The sequence below is a fragment of the Loa loa genome, assembly GCF_000183805.2.
Source record: "Loa loa unplaced genomic scaffold supercont3.15, whole genome shotgun sequence".
NCBI lineage: Eukaryota > Metazoa > Nematoda > Chromadorea > Rhabditida > Onchocercidae > Loa > Loa loa.
In genome coordinates, this window is record NW_018108195.1 from 194,316 (window position 1) to 208,776 (window position 14,461).

At 35.2% G+C, this 14,461-nt stretch overlaps 4 protein-coding genes across 4 annotated transcripts; 2 read left to right on the top strand and 2 right to left on the bottom strand.

Annotated features, from left to right (window-relative positions):
* Nucleotides 1-523: 523 nt before the first annotated feature.
* On the top strand, nt 524-2,875 carry LOAG_03251 (hypothetical protein; the record flags this gene model as incomplete). Its single annotated transcript, XM_020446268.1, has 7 exons — nt 524-631; nt 874-1,118; nt 1,379-1,466; nt 1,818-1,955; nt 2,184-2,261; nt 2,379-2,539; nt 2,830-2,875. The coding sequence occupies 7 exons, from the start codon at nt 524-526 to the stop codon at nt 2,873-2,875; spliced, it is 864 nt and encodes a 287-aa protein (XP_020303367.1).
* A 1,848-nt stretch (nt 2,876-4,723) lies between these two features.
* LOAG_03252 (CX module family protein) lies at nt 4,724-6,922 on the top strand. Its single transcript, XM_020446269.1, has 4 exons — nt 4,724-4,836; nt 5,624-5,998; nt 6,318-6,422; nt 6,560-6,922. The coding sequence occupies exons 2-4, from the start codon at nt 5,646-5,648 to the stop codon at nt 6,831-6,833; spliced, it is 732 nt and encodes a 243-aa protein (XP_020303368.1). The 5' UTR covers nt 4,724-4,836; nt 5,624-5,645; the 3' UTR covers nt 6,834-6,922.
* A 2,271-nt stretch (nt 6,923-9,193) lies between these two features.
* Nucleotides 9,194-9,987, bottom strand: LOAG_03253 (splicing factor 3B subunit 5). Its single transcript, XM_003138790.2, has 2 exons — nt 9,812-9,987; nt 9,194-9,612 (listed from the first exon to the last, which is right to left on the bottom strand). Exons 1-2 carry the CDS (start codon nt 9,951-9,953, stop codon nt 9,482-9,484), a joined length of 273 nt encoding a protein of 90 aa, XP_003138838.1. The 5' UTR covers nt 9,954-9,987; the 3' UTR covers nt 9,194-9,481.
* Nucleotides 9,988-11,154: 1,167 nt separating this feature from the next.
* Nucleotides 11,155-13,850, bottom strand: LOAG_03254 (hypothetical protein; the record flags this gene model as incomplete). Its single annotated transcript, XM_003138791.1, has 5 exons — nt 11,155-11,529; nt 11,822-11,956; nt 12,209-12,318; nt 12,711-12,840; nt 13,785-13,850. The coding sequence occupies 5 exons, from the start codon at nt 13,848-13,850 to the stop codon at nt 11,155-11,157; spliced, it is 816 nt and encodes a 271-aa protein (XP_003138839.1).
* Nucleotides 13,851-14,461: the final 611 nt, after the last annotated feature.

Here is a 14,461-nt window from a genome sequence, read left to right on the forward strand (position 1 = left end):
ATGTATGTGTGTGTGTGTATGTGTACGTGGATGATTGTGTGGGTTTGTATAGAATTAATCAATATTACCATCGTAATAAATACTTTGTTCTCATTCAGTCGGCTGTGTTTGCCACCCATCTAAGCCACTAAATGTCATCTGATATTGTAATGCGACGTTTGCGCCGAATGCAAATGTACAAATAGGAGGGGAGTTTCTCACTTCAGTCTGCGCAGCCTTTTTGTTTAGGATCTTCGAGAAATTTTTAAATTCAATAAGTACAACCTTAATGAACTCCCACGAGAAAAATCTGATTTTTGGCTTAGGACACATCTGCTATAGAAGCTGTGGTAATTTTGTAGCTCTTTGTCAACTAATCGCTGATTAGGATTTCGCCTTCATGAAATTACCTTAGGCAAAAATTTTGTGTGAAAACGGTGGCAAGGAGTATCCTTTTTCCACTACTCGTTATGTCGGTATTGGACTTATTTTCTTAAAATTAATGTATTCTGCCTTTCAGATCAACATTCCTGTTCTGATAAACATGTACAGGTTCATTTGCTTATTATTGCTTACTCCAGGAATCGGTAATGCACTTAAAATTAGCAAAGGAGGGACAAACCGTGGTTCAAGTGCAGCAAGATTGAATCCAGTCAGTTTCCAGATTGTTTTTCTTGTTATTGAATTTGAGTATGATATTAAATATGTTGAATATGTCCTTTAGTTTTTCTCTATGTTATAAAGGTTAGCTGTTTCCATTACTATTATTGTTTTAGTATAACCCAAGCAGTAATTTTTTAGAGGAAACATTGACAGTCAGGGGGATTGGTTACCTTTATAGGATGAAGGGAGCAGGAAAGTTGTATGATATCCACTAACTTTGCTAATTTTCAGCCTCGATTAAGTAGTCATTCGTTACCTGGAGGTTATCAACCACAGCGAGGTGCTTATCAACCACAGCCAGGTGCTTATCAACCACAGCCAGGTGCTTATCACCCAGAGCCAGGTGCTTATCATTCACAGCAGAGTGGTTATCGCTCGCAACAAAATGAATACCATAGACCAGCATCCGGAGATTATCATCCCAGTCAAGCTGGTGGTTATCATCAGCAGGGTGGTTTTGCACCCAACCAGATGAAGTAAGCGTTTAAAAGAGAACAAAGAACTCTAAAGTCTGAGAAGGATCGGGAAAACTAAGGAATTTGCGAAATCAGTATTTTAGTTTTCTCTCAGTCATTCGGCTCACTTCACAATATAATGGGTAGTATGATGGTTTAAAATGCCTGCAAAATATATTGATTAGCAGGTGAAAATCTATTCTTCCATTTTCTAAATGTCAAAACTTTTAAGTCTGCAAATGAAGTGAAAATTGGATGATCTTAAAACTAAGTGATTCCAGGCCGTCCGGCAGAGGAACATTTGGGAAAGCAGTTCTTGGTGGTGCGCTTGGAGCTGCTGCAGGTCTAGCAACTTTTGAATTGGGAAAGGCAAGTCATCCCTCATCAGCTCATGTTATTTTGTAGAATTCAAAAAGTAAATTAGACTTAACCTCGAAATTTACAATACGGTACCGCAGTGAATTGAATAGCAGTTTATATAAGCCCTTAGTGAAAATGAGCTAATTACATTTCGAGAGAAATATTTTCAATGTTTACTGTTTATCTTTTTTCTTCTGTCCACTTAAATTATTGCGCAGTATAATGTCACGTGCATGAAAGTACCCAAAGTTTCACAGTCATTTTATCGCTAAGCAAGATACGGTAACTGATTGTTGATCCTAATACCTAACATAACCTTTCTTTCTGAGCATGTTTGAAATTTCCTTTTTTTCCTTATAGGCAATCCTCCGTTCTGCTTCTGAACCTCTGAGAGCATCAAACGGTCAGAATTACTATTTTGATGAGCAGAATCATCAGTCCAAGAATGGCTATTTCATGTGTTCGATGCTGATAAATGACGTGGTGAAAACGTTGCAGGTTAATGGATTTCGGAAAAGTTCAACTTTCAGAGCAAGGAAGATGAAGTTTTTTGTTAGGAACAACGGATGGACTTAATAGGCGCAAAAGTTTTGAAAAAATTTGGATTGGATTAAATGGTCCTTCGAATTAGGTCTAGAAAAAATTGATATACTGCACAAGTGAAATTTATTGCTCAATGTTTAACAGTTTGCTTTCATTTTTGTTTTTCATTTTACACTTTTCAAGGGAAGTTCAACTCCAGTGCCAACTACTGATGAATCTATAAACTCAACCGCTATGTCGCCAGAGCAGTTCTTTAAAACAGTAGGCCATGTATTGCTTCTTGAATTCTGAGTTGTAGACGAAAGACTGAAAATTAATAAAGCCGTAGATATTTTGATTGCTAAATTTAAAAAGAGTATCTAAGTTTCGGTTTTTAAGGTACAGTTCAAAGATGGTTCAAGGCCGAAGTCATTGACTTGGAACTGTAAAACTGGTACTGAGATATGCTGTGGTACAGACTGTTGTCCAATACAACAGCAGTTTATAGGTGGTGGTAATTTCTCTCATCGGAGCAGACCGTCGTGGGTTGTTTTCGTTAGGTTTGTTGATGTTTTGAATTTTGAACAATCTTACAATCAATCTAACTCAGCAGTTACTTATTTCGAGATTGCTAGATTTTATCAGTTGCTGAAATGAAGTAAAAAGTAGACAAAGTAGACACGCTAACACAGATACGCCATTTACTTATCAATGAAGTGATAAGTTAGTCACGCGTAAATATTTTCTGAATTTTCATCTGAGTTAGCAAAGAATTTCCCAAATGCTAAGAAGAGAATTTCACATGCAATGCAGTATATCTTCTGTGGATAACGTAGCTGAGCTTTTTTAGGAGTCTTTTAGGCGGAGGATTTCAACTGAATGATGCCACTCGCTAATTAATTTATTTAGCAGCTTGCTAAGTGTCATGCGTTAAGTTGAATGCTTGAAAAATTGCAGTTTCTTGCTGTCACTGGTGCCGTTCTGCTACTGATATGATGTTGTTATTATTGTCTTTCTTACTAATTTTCTCTCCCTCTATTCGATATTTGCCTTTCATCATGAAACTTATCAGCTGAAGTGGTATATAAAAGTCTTGCTTCCAAAGGCTATTGCAATAGATGAGGTGAGCTTATAAAATTTCTTCATTCTTTTTTCGGCTGTGAACTTTTATAGAATGTTGAAGCAGTATTTATTTCTACATAGAAATAAAAAAACAACCTCACCTTTTGTTAGTTTTACTCTTTTAGTAATGAAGGTTTAGTTTTCAGATTTAGAAGAAAAAATTTTCGACTTTCTAGGGCACATGCAATCGCTGCGGTAATATTTGATATCTCCAGAACAAAGTGATTATTTGCGACATACTGTTATTACTCTGCTGGCCAGCAAAAGTATTATTAAATTTTGTGATAAGGTTTCAGGTGATAAGGTTTCTTATGTGTTCGTGAGCTGAGGTGCATTGTTCCAGTAGTGTGTTCCAAAATAAATTGTAATATAAGTAGCTTCAGGTTGTCTTTTAAAACTGTTATAAAGAGTTAGCCCTGACTTCACAAAGCAAGTGGGATGCTGATCAGTAGATACTTAGATACATGAATGCATATTACGTGGCGCAGATGTGTACTCTATTAAGTTCCGTCATCACATATTTTGAAAAGGATATTTAGCTTTTCTAAATCTTATCAGTAAGATATACAACAGAATGGAATATACAAATTTGATACAGTATATCATTTTCTCAGTACTTTGTTCTGGATATGATCGTATTGATACACAAGTAAACCATGCAGTCAACTGTAGCAAATGCATTCGTGATAGAATTGTCACTTAATGGGTTTTGATTTCCGGGACTTGAGGGAGGTTCCAAATTATTTGATTGAAGTAAATGGCCTTTTGAAAGTTTTTGAGGCAGTTGGACAAATTCCTTCATTTAAGAAATGGAACTTACTACTGTTAATGGTTCGACAGGTTGGGGAATAACCATGAAATAAGTATGAGATATCTGCATAAGAGTAAAATTAATTTGGAACTTGGGAAAGCTTCAGTTTCCAGCAGCACTGGTAACAGAGTGACTTTTCCACAGATTTCAGGACCTTTTCAAGATCTTCAAAGATCCTAAAAACTTTGCGGAAATGCCTATCACAAGCAGTTGCTGCATCGTGTCAGAAGTTGCCATCATTTGCTAGTATAGCATGTGAATGTTTTAACAGACGAATGTCATCATTCAAACTCATGTATTCCACATCAATCATATTTAAGTAATGGAGAATTTTCCTTTAGCATAGTATCATCTTGAAAATTGTTTCTTGAATAATGCAAATTTCTATATCACATTGTCGATATCGAAATTTATTTTATTTGAGAATTTTTTTCGATTTTCTTATTGAAATATGAAAGTTCAGACTTAGCTCTGTCAGTCCTCATTCCAGACCACTTTGTTTACAACACTGGAGCGCTTGTCTGTTGCAATGTTTCCCATGAATATGTAAAATTCTAGGAAAGCTTTCTGCGAAGTAACCAGCAGAGAGATATGCGCAGTTAGTCAGAAAACAGCGCTCTAGCAGGGTTAGATAGACTGAAGATTCGAGAGGCAGTCTAATGAAAATCGAGATGAGTAATGGATGGAATGAAGAGACATCGATAACAACAAGAAGCCTAAGCTGCCTCATAGTCTTGAATTCATTTCTCCTATCTGCTCCGCTTGCCATGAGATGATCAAATATCATTCATTGCCTTTGCTGTTTTTTTCAGTGTTTAATATTAATCCAACGTTGTTACCAACAACAAACCTTCTCATCGATTAATTTATCGAATAAAAGATGAGAAAGGAATGAATGAAGAAGGAAGAAAGTGGACAAGACAGGTCAGTTTGTTTAGAATGCGTGCTACTTCGATGTTGTACTAAGGTTAAGATAAGAGAAGGAAGAAAGCGTTAGCTGAAATGAAGGAAAACATTAATAATTTCAAAGCGATATGAGTTATTATAAGGGTGAAAATGAGCAATAACAAATGTTTTTTGACGAAAAAATGAATAAAACTTCATTTACAGAATGCAATAAAATGACTTAGGCCAGCAGCTGACGACTGTGGCGATAATTTAGGTTAGACTTCGAAAATAAGTCCTGCTCCGGTTGGCGTATATGGAGATATCACGGTACAAATGTCCTCCCCCCCCCCCTCCCTCCTCCGAATACATTTGATTACTGTTACACAAGAAGTAATAAGCAGTGCACACATAGTATACCTGTGTTTTCACTATGGCACCTGTGGATGTTTCGGGTGAATTAGAAATTGTGAACCTTGGTTATCAACAATATATTTTATTACGAATTTAACTAACAAGTTAGCATTCGCTAGAACCTACAATGAGAGAAATATGGAAAACTTGAGCTAGCCTGAACCTGTAGTTTAAAGATGACAAAACATTTAGTTGATTAAGAAGAATCTTTGACGATGCATAGCTTCATCCTTCTGTATGGAGTGTAATATGGTGACATAAGCAATTACAAATGTGTGTTTTACCGATGGCTTATATATGAGTGATACGAAAGGATTGCTCAATATCCATCAACTTGGAGAATTATTAACCGTAATGTGCTTTATTTAAAGATTGATCTGTAATAAATGTCAAGTGAGGCCTACGCTTTCAGGTTAAAGTGATATGAATGAAATATGAATATACAACGCTTTTTGCCTGTACAACTTCCCTTATTATTATTACTATTATTATTGTCAATAAAAGAATGTGGATCTAAACGAAGCGGTACACTTGCTGGCAGTCGTGGTACATCAGCTAGCCGATCTGGTGGTTTATTTGGTGGTTTGCGTAAAAGTGGAGGTGGATCGTTTGGTTCTTTTGCAAAATCCCGCACTGGAGGAGGTGTTTCTGGCTCTGCGAAATCTGGTTATCCACGTGATAGTAGATGGGGAATGCCTAACGGTGGCAATATTGGCAGAACAGGTGGTGATCGATGGGGTAGCAACTCACGTAGCACTTCATGGGGACGACCGCGTGGTGGCGGCTTGTGAGTTTTATTTCTAACGTTCTCTTAGTAACGCGTTTTTTATGTTTTGATGTTTGATTTCTTTTCTTGTCACAGAATACTTCTGTTACATGCCATTCTTTTTTAATAATTGAATGAATTATACTTCGGTAAAATAAGTTATAGTAAAATAGATTTCATTTCTTTTAGGAAATTAAATACCACAGATCGCAAAAGTTTGGTATTTGTAGCTTAATTTACTGCAACTCAATTTATTATGTGAACTTTTTTAAATTTTTCGAAGGCTGAATTAGGATCATTTTAGGGTCTTTTTTTTTCTGATCATGTAATTTTTCTTTAGGTTTACCAAATCAAATATTGGTTCTTTCATTGCTGGTGCTGCAGCTGGTTACCTCACTTATAAAGCTGGAAAAGCATTGATACGAAGCGCTTATGCCCCAATGATGTCCGTTTTTCACCTTGAAATTTCTCAAATCATTTTGTTTACCGTTAATTTTGATCCTCAATGAGTTAACAGGTGAAGGACACCATCTATTCAGTTTGGGGATTACCATAATTATTGTTTGAAATGAAGAGCTTCAGGTGGAATAATCGTCCATATTATTGGGGTTCCAACTACTATCGTGGCGGCTATGGCACTCATATGTGCCATATGCCTGTACAAGGAGACGATCCACAGCTGGGTAATGTATATTTCGAGGATGGTAGAAGGCCCAAAGAATTGGTCTGGAGCTGCAGCTACGACGAATATTGCTGTGGTTATGACTGCTGTTGGCGTGGTGGCACATCATCTTATTGGATTCGCGGGTCTGGCCATATCCTTCTAATTGCTCTCGCTGTCGTGCATTTCATTTAAAACTTCAAAATTATTAGGATTTACATATCACTCATGCTTATACGCTTCCCTTATTATACGGCTTTCAGAATCATAGTGCTAGAATGACGTCCTGAATCCAAAAACATTTGGGTTGTCCTAATTCTGAATCTCATTACTTTTACTATGACTTGGAGGGAGTTTGCTGGGTATCCAAAGTTTCACATTCCAAACGTTTTTAAATGTGGAAAAGTAAGAATGAGACAGTATAATTTTCTCCCATTGATTAAGTTGCTAAGTTCATTTCCAACAACTTTTTGAAGCAAAAGAGCTTTGAAACCTTCCGAAGTGCGCAAATGCATCGAGCGAAAAGCACTGGTGATTTCGTGTTTGAATCAAATAACCGCGGTAGCTTTATCAGCTTATTCTGTGTTTAAGTATACTAACTTTTGAAAATCCAAATCCAATTTAATTGCCATGATACTTTAGAATTGTTATGGTCAAATGATATTACGATGTCTCGTCCATACTGCTTCTTTGACATTATGGGAATTCAATTTTTTTTCTTCGTTGCAAATTATTCACCGACGATATTTTCAATGTCAGCTATCTTTCATATGTCTTATCTTTGCGGTTAAAATTTTAATCTTTGAAGGTACTGCCGCTAAGTGCAGCCTTAAATAGTATCGTGGTGTGTTAACCATATAGCTTTGTAGAAATGAAAATGCATTCAGAGTTTTAGAACTGCACAAGTGATCTGAAATGAAATATTTTAGCCAAAGATAATCGTATCTGATGAGTCTTTTCAGTTTGTATTCTAAAGGATGGAAAACGCGTCATATGAAATTTTTATTAATGAGAACTCATGAATTTTAAGAATCCGATCCAAGTGTAAGTTGAGAATTTTGTAGTGAAGCACAGTGGGGTTGATTTCTCGATAGCCTTTAACCCTTAAAATTTGAATTTTGGAATTTAAATAGGTACTAAAATGACACAGTTGATAATCAGTTCTATTTTTTTGAAGTATTAAATTGTTGAAATCACAAGATCTTTGTTCTGTGGATTAAGAAAAAGATGGTTTTTTGAATGCTCTAAAATCATTTCTTATATTTGGATCTTCCTATTTCTGATTTCCTTTCTACGATGAATTTTAAAAAAGTAAATGAATAAAATAAGTCATGCTTCCTTTCATGGGTTGCATTCTTCATAAAATTCCAAATTTTCTGGGTCTGTTCTGAGTCGCGTATTAAATTCTACAGAAAGTCTTTAGAAATAGTTTCTAAGCTTTTTGTACAAGTTAAAATTAAGATCCTATGTTTTTCATTTATGTGCAGCAAGCCGCGATAGCAATATTTAGCAAACAAGATTACATTCGACTTATTTTTGGACGCCTCTATTGTTAATTTCTCTATTTACTTTGGAATCAAAAACCTAGTCTAAATTGCCTGGCCATCCAAACTTTGCATGAGATTTCCCGCAGACATTAATCTCAAATCTCTCCCGGCTTAGAGTTTTAAGGCATCTCCGACTACCACTTTATTTTTCTGCCCTACGAATGACCATATAAGAGTGCCGGAACTTCCACAGGCCTAAAGTTTGAAAGTTTGACGGTAATAACGCTTACATTACCTGGACTCGTCTGCTTTTGCTGGATGAGTCGTGCTACTTCTTGATAAACTGTGCAGTAGCTTCCCAACAGATCTTCAGAAATATATCCTTTATCAAGTTAAAGAATTCTCTACATTATACGACAAAGCTGATAAGTAGACTTAGTATCTTAATAACGTAGACTTAGTATCTTAATAACGCCGTCCCAGCAACCATAAACCCTGTCCGGTATCTTACAGCTGTCACAGACAAATTAACCACAGCGTGTTAGCCCATTACCTTTTTTCTGCTTCAAAATTAAATAAAAATTCAGTTCTCCAAAAAAAGAAAGAACGCCTAACGCAGCATCATATGATAGTTACTTTGCTTTTGCTGATAGTTACAGATAGATTTTCAACTTGATATTTTTATGCTAAAGCAGTAACAAAACAACAATCCGGTAAATGCAAACCCTGTCCGGTAAATCTGATTGGACACCATTACCAAAATTTGAGAAACTTGGTGATATTTCTCATTAGAGTAGTTTGAACTTTTTTTTATTTTCTTTGACCGTATTTTCGTGATGATAAAATGCACTAATTTTTCATCTATTTAGCACTTAACAGCGGAATTCATGCTGCTTTTTCATCAAATATCCATTAAATGTTACTATATTTTTTTTTCTTTGCAACCTCCTACCAATAATGAATTTAACTCATTTTTATGAACGATTTGTCCAAATAATACTTTTTTTCATCCAAATTCCAAATTTTCGAGAAACTTCTCGAAAGCTCAAACTTTTTCGCAATTCTAATTTCCTTTTTTCATTTATAGCTTTACTAACAACACTATACTGGAAGGAAGTCCATTGTTTTAGTACACATACACTACTTTCTAGATTAATAAAGAAATCAATAAATGATGGTACCAATAAACACAATGAACAACCGGACATGCGGACAAAATGAAAAAGAAGCAGAACAATCTAGCTTTACTGGAAAGTTCTGCAACGAACAGGAAAAAGCACTTCTCAAACTTTCACCCATCGATTCAACAATATACGATTCCAGAGATACTGGAAAATTAATAATAATGTAACGAGATCACTCGTCAAGTGGAGATTTTTCAGGTGGTGGTCCGCAAGGCGCAATCATCTGATTCAATAAATTGAACCGAATCCTAGCCCGCGATTCGTTTTCGCATACTGCTATCAAACTTAGATGGTCTGGGTGGCCTAAAATTATCCTTCTTCTCGAGCGAAATTACAGCTTAAGATTTTCTTACTGAGTATTATTTTTTGTTGAGTATTATCTATTCACTTGCAAGAACGCAGGTAATTTCTCGAAAGGTAAGATTACGCCATCAACCAATTAGTCCAAGCAAGAAAATCAATTTCTAAAATGATTTTATTAAATTCTCTATCAACAACTTACCGATCATCGATGCGTATGTGTCACGGTGCTGATTGACGAGCCATTCCCATCTCGTTGTATCGGCATGTCCAGTACCCGTATATTTTGACTGCAAATGATCAAGCTGTGAAAGTACATGAAATCGTTCTGTTGGCGCTGCCATTGATAAGTCCCAGTAAAAAAGAACGAATCTAGAAGAAACTCATGTAAAAATATTTAGAAACGCGGCAATGAACATCCCTGTTAGTAGCGCATTTCTTGTCAGTAGACAAATATAGTACATTGATATTTACTCTACAAACCAAGTGATTAAACAACAGAAACACTTGCACGATTCTCTAAAAAGTCTTCCATTTTTCGCACTAGCGTTCCTAACCGCAAAACAAATTATGGTAATGTGTCCACTCATTACGCTAGCACACAAGAAGAGGAAATCACCCTTAAAGATGAGTTTGAAACTGCTATCCATCCTTCTCATCTTCCTCTTATTTAAGGAGACAGTTTATCGGTATGTTAAGTGAAAAAAGTTTAATTAAACTTAACGACTCATTTGAAGACTTGCAATCAAAAAAATTGTTTATCACCGAACATGCCATAATGATGATAGACTATACAGAGAATGAAGGTTCTCAGTGTGCAGCCTCTAAAATTGATAAATAAAGGCTACATTTATCATTTACAAAAAACATATAACATTGAATAAACGTTACTAACATTTCAATCAAAAATCAGTGTATATGTTTTCATTGTACCATCACAAAAAAAAAAACCTCATACTAGTACAGTGGTACTAGTATTGAATTTACTGATCACTGCAAGGAAAGCATAACGTAAAGATGTATAAATAACTACCATTCGTAGAAATACAAATTTGTAGAAACGAGCCACCATTCATATTATCAACAATATCAATTTTTCTATTTTGAGAAGAAACATCGCAATTGAAAAGTTATGAGGTTAGTTGTACACTTACAACCCAATCTGTATTGGGTCATATGAAGTTTCCTGCGTAATTCTCTCCTCAAAATGCTTAACAAAATTTGCAGGTACTGTGCACTGAGAGATTGGTGTAGAGAATGAATGAGCGGTAATCAAAAAGACCTTTGTAATTCTCTACTGCTACTCGTAGTGGATAATAAAAAAAAAGTTGCCTCTCAAATCCCCCCCTTAATGTTTAATATAAAGATAATCCTTCCATTACACAATACGCACTACTTTCTAAAGTGATCAGGAAAGTGTTCTATATCTAAAAAATGAGGTATATGAGATTAGTACTATTACGTTGGAATTATACCAATGAATCTATTTTAATGGAATATTAAACACAGAGTACTTAGCTAGTGACACTATAATTATAGTTAAACCTAAATTAATTTAATTTCCTTACCAACACAGTGTTTGCAACAGGTAATTGTAATATTCGATGTATGTGAAACTGGCTTATAAATTTTTTCATCACATGGCGAACGCTCAAAAAATATCGACAAATCGGTTTTCAGCGCTGCACGAGCTTCGTTCATCAATGCTTCCAGAACCGAAGGGATGGGCTTTTTGCGGATTTGTTCCTCGTTTGTAACAAGAAATTTGTTAAGCAATGTTTGTAGATGCTTACAATGAGAAAGTAAACGGCATCGCTGATTACGCATTTCATCCGCTCGAATACTCATTGCCAAGAATTTACAACGCCACATATCGGCTAATATTGCCAAATCTTCAGCTCTATCATGATCATGCGATATCTAGAAAAAAAAAAAGAAACATACCATTCCTCATATATCATAAGCATTCTGCAAGGCTAACTAGGAACTTTGCCGTAATCTATTTTGAAGTCTGACACTACCTAGAAAGTTAAACAAAGTGGCTAAGAAAGTCAACAAAACTACAGAATTAATTTATGGGTCCAAAATCAATTCTGAAGATTAGTGATTTATGCTGCCAGCTATAAAAACGGAACAACACTAGAAGTTAAACAAAAAAAAAAAAAAATTAGGCCCCAAAAAACTTCGACAAATAAATCTAAATAGCTCCAACCTGCGCTTCAAATTTCGCCATCATATGAGCAAGACGAACTTTATCTTCACTAAGCGACTTTACATGACATGTTAAATCATCGCCCATTGTAGCAACAAGTATACGTTTCAGTTCTACAGTCAACTGCCTTTCTAACTAAAAATACAAAAAAGGTTAAAAATTCAGACGAAGACTATAGTTTCGAACGCACTGCGAGAAATCCAACTATCACGACTATCATTTACAGTCTTTTTCTTTCACACATTAAAGACTGTCGTGAAAAGTCTATATCACTCAAAACTGAGAAAAGTTTTTTCTCATTTATAAAATGTCTTGAAAAATAGCAGAATTCAAATTACCAAACCTCGAGATCCTTTTTAGCTTTTCAAGTTCCTCTGCATTATCAACCTTCTCTTCTCTTCCAACTTCAACATTTCCACCAAACGGTGAAGATTCCTTTCCATCACCAACTGGGCGCACTCTCGACAAGTTACAAATTTTCATTTCCGCAGAATTCACTAAAAATTAAATCAAGAAATGCAGTAATGCAGTAATAAAAATAAATTAAGATAAAAATCACTTCGTCGTACAATACCTCTAACTGTATTTGACGATTTCTACCAAAATAATTTGTAATCTAATTCGAAATACATGAGATAAAATTTGAAATCTAAAAACTTTCGATTGTCTCACTGTCACAGTGAGAGATTTAAATCCTCCTCAACAAATCATAACTCTATCGCGCATTCGAAATATAGATAAGGAATTCTGTTTTTTTTAAGTTGAGTCCAAAAGTAATAAATTTCATAATGGTGTAAGCATCTCTGAAGACGTGTGAAGACGTAAGCAAATGCTTACATTTTCATAAATCCTTATATTAACATAAAACTAGAACCACTATAAAAGATACCGCTTTCTGAGAAATGTCCTTCGGTAACTTTATTTTCAGACACCATAGGATTCAGTTTCACAAACTGATACTTGATCAAGGGTGGTAAAACACCAGGATGGCTTCCTTTTACATAGGCTGATGTTGCTGCCTGAAAAATACGGTAAGTTGTGCTTCATTGTTCAGGGACACGAAAAGCCTATAACATCTAGCTTAAGCTCATATAAAGAGATCGCTTACTTCCAATTATTATTCCTATTATTAGCTTAAAACTCATTTGCTCAACACTAACTACCGTTGGTTTAATATAAAGTCAAAAAGGACGCTCTAAAAAATGGCTCGCAACCTTTTCTTGACCAGGGACCACTTTAACTTTTTCATTTGTAACAGGGACCACAAGGTTCAAAAATAATAAATTGTCCACTTGAAAATAAGCTTAAATCGCTTTTGCTGTATTAGTTTATCAAACAAAAAAATAAAGACAATTTCCGCCTGTTTTCTACCCATCGCATCGCTACCCTTCGCAAATCACTAGCTGAGAGCTACTACGATGTTGTTAAACAAATATACGACCAATCCAATTACAGATAAACGCGTACTAGAAATTACTATGTCCGCTTTTTTATGAACATGGGAATGGAACTATTCAAAATGAAAATTATTTCGAGTAAAAATTAAAACGTTCATGCCACCGCATCAGGTAACCGTATATTTGTTTAACAACACTGTAATATTTTTTAACCACTTTCGACTGTACTTTTAAAGCATAACTTCAGGGAGAGAGGACTTTAGGCAGTGGTGATACCCGTCCCAAATTTTAATCAACTGCGGTGTTATTTTTCCTCTATATAGCACGCGGAGAGATTGTTCACTAAAGAGAGCACTGCTAACAATGGAATATTAGGCTCAGTATTCAAAGAATAAAGACCAAACCTAAGGAACAAAATAGGGCTGCATTCAATTAACCAAATTGCGGTTAACTTTTCATTAACATAGATGGAACTGATGTAAAAGAAAGGAAGAAATGAAGATAAACAGAAGAAATCACAGAGTTATTAAACTGAAGCATCCTGAAAGAAAAAAATTTAGCCTTACCTTATAGGGTTCCCATGGGACAATTCCCGGAAGGTTACGTCTCTTTATCTGCACTTTTCCTTCCATCAATAATTTCCACCTTTACTATTAATTTAACCGAAAAAGAGGGAATATAAATAAATTCTATGAATCTTAAATATATGACCGTGGTTTCAAGCCTCATAAAGCTAGCTTTCGTAACCAGTCGATTAGCCCGCGCATCAAAACTCGCGTGGTTCATCAAATAACCATTTGCACTCTTATTTGCATTACCTTATCCTCGGAGTCATTACATTTTAATCTTAAATTTTAAGATTTCATTTCAAACTAATAATGTTTAGACACTATAAGACTTAGATATTTCCATTTCTTAAAAATACAGTTTTGAAAATTCCGTGAATACACAGCTTCACATATAAACTGAAAAAGAAACAAGATAGCCAAAAGAGGAGCAAATCTATCGTTCTCTGTCAATATTTTTATTATTTTGCTTCAACGGACAAAAAAAATCGATGGAGTAACACTTTTCTCTCATTAATATAGAAAAGAATTCTTAGCAACAAATGAAATGAACAAAGAATCAACATTTTAAACGGATACCAGTAAGGAAAAAGAATCACTTCATCAGAAAACTCTAAAAATTATACGGAACAGACAACACCAGATGAAAAAAGACGATAGACGCCCAACTGCAATTG